The following is an 11,004-nucleotide window of genomic DNA, read 5'->3' as shown; positions in this document are numbered from 1 at the left end:
GTTTCTCACCTAGTGGGGGCAGGAGCCTGGGGCCCGGGCGGGCCTACGAATTAGCTGCGAGGGTACAGTGACCCACTGGCCTGCCCGCACGCGCTCTGGCCCCGCCTCGCGGCCCCTTTCATTAAGAAACCCCTTAGCGATCACGTGAAAGAGGCATGTCGGCCCCGTGACGTCACGCGGCGCGGACCAATGGGCGCTTCTGTTTATGTGGCGGGGGTAGGGCATCCAAATATTCACGCCCCCGCACCCACCCGCCCACCGCTCTCGCCCTGCTCTCGGGCTTTGGCCGTGTGCGCTGAGCTGGAGCGGGAGGCGGCGCGGCTGCACGCCGCCGGGAGGGCACAGCCGGGTACCTTGTGCAGCCGCGTCTCCGCCAGCTCCCCTCGACATCCCCGGGGCGCTGTGGGGCTTCAGTCCAGGACCGAAGCCGCCGGCTGTCACGGGCGGTCGGATCTGCGTCCAGCCTCAGCTCCCGGAGGACATGCGGGAGAGAGAATGAGCCAGAGGGACACGCTGGTGCATCTGTTTGCTGGGGGGTACGGTCCAGGCGGGGCGTGCGGACTGGGGCTGAGGGGGCTGGACTGAGGCCGAAAGCCGTGGACTGGGACGCGGGGGAGAGGGGTGAAGGGGTGCGGCCCAGGCGGGGAGGAGTCGGGGGATCTCGGGCCCGCGGAGTTAGGGGTGAGGTCCAGGCGGGGGGGCGGGTGTTGGGCCCTCGAGGATGGAGGAGGTGAGGGGGCTGAGGCCCAGGCGGGGAGAAACGTAAGGCTTTGGGCCTGCGGAGACGGAGCGAGGCCGTGGCCAGATTTGCGAGGCTGGAGTTAACGCGGGCCCCTGGGCCCAACGCGGCCTAGCGGGTACCCGAGATGCGGGCCCGCGGGAAGGAGTATGGCCGCAGCCTCTCGTAGGTTGCTTGACCCAGGGTGCGACGGGGCGGGAAGTGCGGAGGCCGAGGACAAAATGGGCGCCAGGGCCGCCTTCTTTCCTTCTCCCCGTGCGGGCTACGGGGCCTCTTCACGTCGCTTGGGCCCCACCGCGGACTCGGGCAGCTGATTTCCGGGCCTTGCTCTGCCTAGTAGGTTCCTCGGGGGGCTTCCGGCCCCAGGTAGGCTTAGGTTTTCTCTCTCCTGCAGCAGCTGTAGGTTTCTAGCTGTTGGAAAATTTCTTTCCCAAGCTTTTCTCGGTTGCGAGATGCGGTGCAAAGTGGCAGTGCCATTGAGGTCAGATTCTTGTCATGAAAAGGAACCCTCTGCCGCACCCCCTGCTTTTCCTTTGCTTAAAGGAGAAAGTGGGGTAGGGAGAGGTCAAATGCTTTGGCTGTAGTCAATGTATGTACAAGGATAGGACCAAGCCTAAAGTCTTAGGTTGCCAGGCTGAATGCTACAGACACTTTGTTGAGCCAGTTTAGTCTCTTTTTCAGGATTGTTCCTTAAAAATTATTTGGAGAATCAGCAATTTTTAAGTTTAGGAGTTTTTATCTGTAGGATCACGAAGTGTCTTCTCAAAAATGGCAACGGTGAATTATGCTGAGGCTCTTTGCTGCTTATATGACCATATAAAGTTGTATCTCCTTTGGCCATAGTGTGTGTTTTTAAATCGACATTTTTAAGAGTATTAAGTAATATATATGCAGTTCTAGTCAGTGTCTTGATTTGAGTTGGACATATGGACTCTGTTGCCAGTGATAGCATTATTTTCGTTGGGTTGGCACATTCATTTAACATTGCACACCAATTATGAGCCAACGACAGTTCTGACAAAAAAAAAATTTTTTTTAATCAGTGAGACCTAGTTTAAGTAAAGTTTGTTTTCCACATTGCCGATACTTAAGTAGATGAATTTTTTTCCTGTGTAACTCACTGAGAACTTAATACCTGTAGTAAGTAATATCAGATTATTTAAACAGGGGTCCCCATCCCCTAGGCCTTGGACTGTTAGGTACCGGGCCGCACAGCGAGAGGTGAGCGGCAGGGAGTCAGCGAAGCTTAATCTGTATTTGCAGACACTCCCCAGTGCTAGCATCACCACCTCAGCTCCATCTCAGATCATTAGGCATTAGATAGATTTTCATAGGAACACCAGCCCCTGGAGCCAAAAAGGTTGGAGACTGTTGATCTAAACTGTTTATTCTGTTATCATGGAATTAATTAACCTATGCATTCATTTATTAATTTAATGCAAAACTCCTACACTTGGATCCGGCAGAAATTTGGTTATAAAGATATTTGTTAAATTAATAATGACATTTGTTAAATTACTTCACTTCGTTGTAAAATCAGGGCAGAAGTAGAATACTTAAAAGTACAATTAATGTTTATTTTCACTTCTGTCTATATTTTTATTAGCCTTATTTCAATAGTTTTTTACCACCTTTTATTTTCCTTTTTTACTCTTGTAAAAGAGCATTTTTTTTTATTCTTACCAATAGATTACAAGGCTAGGAGAAGTTTGCTTATCTCAATGTAGAATATTCTGAAACTATTATCCTGTAAGTAGATTAGCGTAGTAGAGTCGTGTGGATCATGGACCTTTGGGAGTTCCCAAGACCCTTTTGGTGGTCTAAGAGGTTAGAGCTGTTTTCATAAAAATACTAAGGACATTATTTGCTTTCTCACTGCTTTGACATTTGTACTGATGGTGCAAAAGCAACTGTGAGTAAAACCGTTGATGCCTTAGCTATCTAGCGTGTATCAGGGCAGTGTAACCAGATTGTACTAGTAGTCATTGGCACTTGGAATTTAAAAAACCAGTTTCACTTACAAATGCTCTTAAAGTAGTAAAATTATTAATTTGACTAAATCTTGACCTGTTAGTACTCATCTTTATTTCATATTCTGTGTGACAAAATGAGAAATATGGATAAAGTACTTTTGCATACCAAAGTAGTTCTGTAGTTGTTTCAGTCTCAAACTGAATTAGCCTTTTTTTCATGAGAACCTTTCTTTCTTGAAACAATAATCGATGGACTGACTATTCAGACTTGACTATTTGGCAGACATTTTCTTAAAAAATGAAGGAAATGTTGCTTCAAGGAAAACCACCGATAACATTTTTGCCATATGATAAAATTTGAGTTTTCAAGCAAAAATTAGAATTGTTGAAATCTTTGAATGACCGGAAGTATAATTTTTTGTGGTATATAATAAAATGTATCAACAGTGAGAAGATCTGTATAACCCAGTAAACTAAATGACCAGTGCACGATATAGAGTAAAGGGTTCAGAATGTAAGGCAGACCAATGGATTTTAATGTAACAGTGTGGAAAGTTTATTGGTATAGTTCAGATTCCATATTGCAACTAAACTTTAAGTACCGACCACTTGTCAGTTTTAATGTAATATTGAATATTCCCACAAAAGGAGTTGAATTATACCATTAATTAGAAGATATTCAGCGCTATGGAAGAAATGAAAAATCAGAATAAAGAAGAATAGTGAGAGTGCAGTGTAATTCTAAATAGGGGGATATTCTAAATACGAGTCAATTACAAAGGTGCCTTGAGCAAAGACCTGGTTGGAGAGTTAACTTCAGAAAGAACAGGCAATGAAAAGATCCTAGGGTAGGAGCACAGTAATGAGGCAAGTACAGGCAAAATAGCAAAGCCTTCTTAGGACATTAAAGTACTTCGGCTTTTTCTGAAATGGGAGAAGTCATTGTAGGAGTTTACAAGGCTTCCTTCAGTCATCCGGTCACCATGTTTAAAATAGACTATACGTAGGGCAAGGACAGAAGTAAGGGCATGATTTGGCTATAGCAGTAATCAAAATGAAAGATAATGCTTGTTCATAGTAGGTTGTGATGGATGTAGAGTGTAGAGGAAAGAAGAGTCAAAAATAACTCCACGGTTTTTAGTTGGGGCATCTGAAAGGCGAGAGTTGCTGTTAACTGAGGTGGAGAATGGTTGCATAGAACAGGGTCGGGGCAGGGAAAGTTCAGTAGTTACGTTTTAAACATGGGATGTTTGCGAAGAGGTCAAGAAGCCAGTTGTTTAGTTGGTTGAATATTAGTCTGGAGTACAGGAGAGGAAGCAGTCTGGACTAGAGATAAACCTTTAGTAGTTATTAGAACATAGATGGTGCTGGGATCCTAGATGAGATCACTAAGGGAGTGAATATAGAGAAGAAAGGACCAAAGATTGACCTCTGGAGACTCCCAGCAAAAGCGATCAAAAGAAAAGGAAGAACTAGGAAAAGTAGATTTAGAAAGAGTAGAGATTTCAGCAAAAGAGATCAAGGGGAAAGAAAGAACCAGCAAAGTAGATTTAGAAAGAGTGACCAAGAAAATGTATTCTGAAAGTGAAATGAAGTGAATATACAGTAGTTAGAAAAGAGTGGGTGATCAGCTGTCATGTTACTGTTACTTAAGATGATGTCCGAGAGCTGTTAAACATTGAATTTAACAATCAGAGACCTTTGATGACCTTCATTAGTAGTTTCAAAGCAAAGCAGGGAGTAAAGGTCTTATTGGAGTGGGAGAGAAATTAGAGATGACAGATAAATTTGAGATTTGCTGTATGGGGAGCAAAGAAACAAAGTAGTAGTTTGTGGAGGAATTTTACCTTTACTGAAACTACCACATCCCCTGAGCATATCTTGTTTCTATAGTGAATTTTGGTCCTCAGTCTGACATCTTATTTTTCCTGAAAGTGAAGACTGTATAACTACATCTTGGACTGTATGATATGGCTTCCTTCTGTGTTTCCTTGTTTATCTAATTGTTGGTTACATTTTCTTTTTTTCAATATTGTTGGTGTTTTGATTTTGCCTTACCATTCAAAACGCCTAGCTTGTTATTTTCCCCCTGCATCAGAAACACTACCTGTATCCTCCAAAATTACTTTCAACCACTCTTTATCTGACTTCTCATAAGTTCATCTGTCAAGTATATAGAGTATGTCCTTCATGCACTATTTCAAGAACTTGAGTTGTTTCTTGCCCAAACATTAAAGCTTAAGAGAAAATACCTCTATAAATATACTATCAGAGAATTTTGGTAAGACTTCTTAAGTGGTTTTTATAGAATTTTAGAGACAGGCTACAAGTTTTGAGATTGAAAAACTCCTTGGCTAACATTTTAATCTCTTCCTAGTGGCATTTCTTAATTTGACTAACATCCTAATTAGGAAATTACCTGCAAGCAGAAAAATGAGAAAATAATTCAACCTATTTGCTTTGCAGTTGTCTAACAAAATAGGTTTGCTTAAAGTTAACAAAAATATGTGACTAAAGTACCTAGTGTATATATATACATGTGTGTGTACATGCACATATACACACACTGGTGTTGTGCACCCAATCAGAATAGATTTTGTCCATTTATAAATTACCTTGCCTGTTAAAAATACGTGTCTTGCTCCATACATGCTCGGAAGGTTAAAATGAAGGGTATATGTCTTGGAATCCTAGTTCTTTTCCATGACCCACCCTTTCCTTAGCAGAATCTTGGGGTGCCTTGAGTTCTTTGCTGGTGTGGTGAGCAGAAGTCCTTTAAAGCCAAGGAAACTGTTCCAAAGCTTGAGGCTATCCTGCTGATAGGGTTTTGCGTTTGTGCACCTGACCTAGGGATTGATGACTCTTGGCAATATGGCTGAAAGTGATCTACTTGCTATTCATACTTACTTTGTGATCAATTTCTCCTTTCTTATCCTCTTCATCACCCCACCCCTCCAAACTTCTGATTCATTCCTGTGTTGCTATAACATGGGTTGGGAAGAGCACCTTCGGGTCCCCAGAGGCCTTCTCTTCCATATAAGACCTATTTGCACGAATTTTGTTTTGTTTTGTTTTGTTTTAACCAGACTCTTGGTTTCATTTTGCATAGTTTCAAAACAAAAAAAACAAATCCTTCATTCTAAGTAGCTTTTAGCCACTACTTTACTCAAGGAATCCATAGGCCCTTAAGTAGTTAGAACCCTTGGCATGCCAACATTTTTAGACAATTCTTAAATATTATTTAAATTTTATTATTTAAATCAGTGCATAGTTGTATGATTACCTGACCCACTAAATAACCTTGGTCTTATATCTTCAAAATATGTGACATTTGCGTATAAAACTTTAAAATGAGCATCGATCCAAGTAGTTTCACTCAAGAATATATAGTTTAGGTGCTCAAACCTGAATATACCAAGGGTTCGATGGCATTTAACAGTTTTATTAAATTTTTAACCCTAGAAACTGTTCCTTCTAGATTTTTGATATTACAGGATAATGAACTTCTTTGTTCTTCTGCTATCAAACTTGGCTGTTCTCTCCTTAGAATTCTTTGCTAATCAAAGCATTTAAAGCAAAGGAGCAAGCAACTTCTAATTATAACATTTTATTTTAATAATAAAGCATCCAACTTAGTCTTTATTATTAGTGACACCTTGCAACTGATCTTAACTCATTGACTGTATCACTGGATCAGAGGGACCCAGGACCAGTTAGGAGGCAAGAAATAAAATGAGGTCCTGCTTTAAAGCATTTGTAGTGGGGATCGTGAGGGGAAGTATGAAAGGAAGTTTAGAATGTAGAAACAGTGAGACTTGACAGTTGAATATCAGAAAGCCTCTATCCCTTTTTTTGGTCCAACTGATGATTGTTAGCCTTCAATACCTCATACCTAGATAATTATAGGAGCTTCTTCCTTGGCCTTTAAAATATTGTATGTTTTTAAGGTATACATCATGATATATATAGTGATTACTATATTGCATATCATCTCACATAGTTACCATTTTTTTGTGATGGGAGAACCCAAAATCTACTTTTATAAATTTCTAGCATTATTAGTTATAGTCATTATGCTATACATTAGAACTTTAGATTTATTCATCTTACATAACTGCAGTGTTGTACCCTTTGGCCAGCACCTCCCCACTTCTGCCGCCTCCTCACTCATGGCAACCACCCTTCTCCTCTCTGCTTCTACGTATTCAGCTTTTTAAGATTTCCCATAAAAGTGAGATCATGCAATATTTTTCTTTCTGTGTCTGGCTTATTTCACTTAGCATAACATCTTTGTTGTTGTAAATGGTAGGATCTTCCACAAGACCTTCTGGATTCCAGATTCTTCCCTTTCTTTGATCATGCATTCTTCACAGCCTCAGTACATTCTCTCACGCTCAATTTTTAAACTGTTATATTGGCTATGCAAATTAACATTTGTGCTGAATTTACTTATTATAAATAATAAATATTTAAATCAGTACTTATTGCTAAGGAAATTCCTTTGCGGGGGGAGTGGAGCAAGATCAAAATTTTAAATATTAAGATTTTTATATAGAATTTTTAAAAAATAATTTCTAATGTTTTCTATTGATTGTTTTATGACTTGCTCAGCTTAAGAAAATAATTGTGCTGCCACATCTTATAGATTCATAAGTGAGATAGTAGTATATATCTAATATATTTAGTTGTCCTCACATTCATTTAATTGTGAAACTGAAAATGCATTGTTCTTGGCCTCCCGGCTATTAAATAGCACAATTCTTTAACCTTACACTAAATTGACCAGCCCATAAAAATACCTCAAACCACTCTGACTACTGTTTTGAAGATAGATTGGAGGGGGTGGGGCAAGGGATAGAATCAGGGAGACAGACACTTATTAGAAGGTTAATGCAGTGATCTCATTATACAGTGATTTACAAACAATAGAGTATACAGATATGAATTATCTTATATGCCTGAAAATTGTATAATGTTATTAACTAATGTTACCTCAATAAATTTAATAATAAAAAAGACATAGTGGCTTAAACCAGGGTGGAAGTGGTGAGAAGTGGTCAAGATTCTGGATTTATTTTAAAGTTCTGAGTCAAAGACACATTTGCACACTATGCACATTCTTTATAGGGTCCAGTGGGTCCCAGAAACATTAAGCACATTCTCCAGTTAAAAACCCCTGCTGTTTTTAAAAGTTAAAAATAACTGCTAAATTTTGAGAAATTAATTAAAAATAAAAAATGTATGCAAAAGGTACCAAAAAAAAAAAAGGCTGCTGAAAGATTAAAAAAACATTTCCTGGTTCTCCCCTACATCTTCTTCCTAGTAGGAACTCCTGTTAAGTCTCAGCTGTTTCCTTTGGAGTTTTCTTCATACTTTCTTTTCTGGTAGAAGAGGATTTAGTTATAACGCTCCCTGTTTCCCCATTCTTTTCATCCTCTCAATATATAGTTAGTTACATCACAATTTTTTGTTAAATCAGTAGTTAATGCTTAACTTACTATGACAATATAAAAATTGTTGATAAAACAACTAAGTTATATGTTGACCTTTTCTTTCTCGAATAACTTCATTTTCTCCCCCTGGAGTTAATAATTGCCCCATATTCTAAAATATTTGCTTAGTTATGTGAGTACTTATACTTGAATATTTATTTTCATGTGGTCAAATATATGCGTCTTATCAGTCTTTTTTTCCTGGAGTTCTTTATCTCTTTGAACTCTGTCATCCTATGGCTGTCTGGACTAGTTATTTTCTGGGCCTGACATTTGACTATCATCTTGGGGCTCCTCCTCCCTTTCCTTGATTGTTATTCTGTTTCTGCATTCAGTTCCCTCTTTTTACCCCATTTTGTTGAGATATCATTGACATATGACATTGTATTAGTTTTAGGTGTACAACATAATGATTTGATATAGTCCCTCTTTTCTAGTTTACTCTCTTGTAGAACACACCCTTTAGTAGCTGTGTAAGAAAGGGTACAAGATAGAAAATTTCTTGAAATTGTTTTATCTTCTTTGGCTAATTTTTGTGAGAATTAAGCTCTGTTCTTTCTAGCTGCCAAAGGTGTTTATATACAGTCAAATAAATGAAACATTTAGAAAATTATTTAGTCTTCTGAAATAAAAAATGTTAGATTTTAGTACCTTGGCAAAGCCCAGTTGCCCGCCTGTTTTACAGCTTGCGTATGTGTACTAACTGATGAATTAAATAGATAAGTTTTGTTCATTTTTTTGTAGATGTGGTGGTACAGTGGGAGCTATTCTGACATGTCCACTGGAAGTTGTAAAAACACGACTGCAGTCATCTTCTCTGACACTTTATATCTCTGAAGTTCAGCTGAACACCATGGCTGGAGCCAGTGTCAACCGAGTAGTGTCTCCTGGACCTCTCCATTGCCTAAAGTGAGAGCACAGTTTATGAATTTTTTTTTAGTTCGTTTACCGTAATGATGCCCATATGTTTATTTATATTCTGCCATTTTTTTAAAGTTTTTTTTTATAAACTTAATGACAGTTACTGTGAATTATATTCATTAGAAACCTTAATTCTAATGGAGAGGAACTGTTAGTTAGATAAAATGTAATATTTCCAAATCATGTATTTGGAATATGTTTTACATTTATCCAATGGATTTATTTTCTAAAGCTATTATCTATATTTTCTTTTGAATTAGTCATAGATTCTTGTGTTAAATGTTAACTATGTGTGTGTTTTTCATTTTCCAAGTATTCACACAAGTACATCCAGTTAATAGCAGTGTGTGATTTTTATATAACATAAACATAACTGATCGTTAAAGCAGAGTTCTACTGATTTTCAAACGCAATTCAGTATTTGGTTGACATTTCTTGATGGTTTGAAAAAGATTTGTTTTTACATTTTACCATACTTTTTTATGTTACAAATTGGATTTGAAATTTAAAAACTATTAAAATTAGGTTTTACATGTTTAAACTTAGGTATGTAACTGAATGCCTTGTGTGTCTGCCTTATCAGCTCATTTGGAACATAATCTGTTTGAACTTAGTTCACAAGTGTTTATTTTGTAGTAGCAAATAAACTCATACTGTGTGTTTACCTTCTCTACCAAAAGATTTCATCAGCCTTTGCTTTTTGAAACTTAACCTAAGTACATGAATAGGTAGAATAAAATTTTAACAATTTTGGATTAAAATAGTTATATATAAATCTACCTGATTATTAATAGAGTATTTTAATATCACGATTTGACATTTATTACCACTGATTACCTCTCCTTAAAGTTCTTCCTTTGTCTTTTATAACAATACTATATTTTTTATTTCATTTTTAATAGCTTTGCCTTCTCTGACTTTCCTCAGAGGAACTGTAGGACCCTCTGAGTTCAGCTTTAATTTTTCGGTTGTGCAGGCCCTCTTACATGAGTCAATCTAACGTGTTTCACCTCCCATCAGTATACAGATGACTTCCCACTCTGCATTCTCTTGGTCGAGCATGTTTTCACTCATTTCCATTGTTTCCCTCGCAGGAACTCTGTCCTGATCAGTCTGCTTCAGGCTACTGCTGCTGCCTTTTTCTTTTTTTTTTGCTTTCCAACTTCCTTATTGAGATATAATTCACATACCATAATCACCCTTTTAAAGTGTACAATTTAATATATTCACAGAGTTGTAACCATCACCACATTCTAAATTTAGAACATTTTCAGTATCACCACAAAAAGAAACCCTTACCTGTTAGCAATGACGCCTCATTTTCTCCCTTTCCTCTAACCCCCCCCCCCCCCCCAGCCCTAGGCAACTACTAATGTACTTTTTGTCACTATAGGTTTGCCTAGTCTGGACATTTTATACAAATGCAATTATATAATATGTAGTTTTTTTTGTGACTGATTTCTTTCACTTTACATATTTTCAGGGTTCATCCATGTTGTAACAAGTATCTTTATTGTCAAGTATTTCATTTTATCTACTCAGCAGCTGATGGATATTTGGGTTTCCACTTTTTGTCTATTATAAATAATGCCACTATAGGGATATATGTTCTCATTTCTCTTGGGGATGTACTGGGAATGAAATTGCTGAGTCATGTGGTAAATTTATGTTTAACATTTTGAGGAACTGCCAAGCTGTTGACCAAAATGGCTATAAATTTCTGCACATCTTCACCAGCCCTTGTTTTACTGTCTTTCTTTCTGATTATAACCATCCTACTGGGTTTGAAGTTTTTCATGGCTTCAGAACCAGGAACTTTAGGAATCTCCCCTGGGCTCTTAGTTTCTTAGGTGGCTCAGATGATCTTCAAGGGGTCTCT

The 11,004-nt window shown here is 38.5% G+C and overlaps 1 protein-coding gene across 2 annotated transcripts in view; it reads left to right on the top strand.

Moving 5' to 3' along the window:
- Positions 1 to 255: 255 nt before the first annotated feature.
- The window catches only part of SLC25A36 (solute carrier family 25 member 36), a 30,325-nt gene continuing 19,576 nt past the window's right edge, over positions 256 to 11,004 (top strand). Inside the window, exons 1-2 of one of the 2 annotated variants that reach the window (XM_011357451.2) lie at positions 256 to 536; positions 8,949 to 9,113. In XM_011357451.2, the coding sequence (XP_011355753.1) occupies positions 496 to 536; positions 8,949 to 9,113 (206 nt within the window). In that variant the 5' untranslated portion in view covers positions 256 to 495. The remainder of the gene's footprint in view (positions 537 to 8,948; positions 9,114 to 11,004) is intronic. The other variant, XM_023529096.1, reaches the window with a different exon arrangement.

This window comes from Pteropus vampyrus, unplaced genomic scaffold (genome assembly GCF_000151845.1).
Source record: "Pteropus vampyrus isolate Shadow unplaced genomic scaffold, Pvam_2.0 Scaffold35, whole genome shotgun sequence".
Classification (NCBI taxonomy): Eukaryota; Metazoa; Chordata; class Mammalia; order Chiroptera; family Pteropodidae; genus Pteropus; species Pteropus vampyrus.
This window is presented reverse-complemented; position numbering and strand designations above follow the sequence as displayed.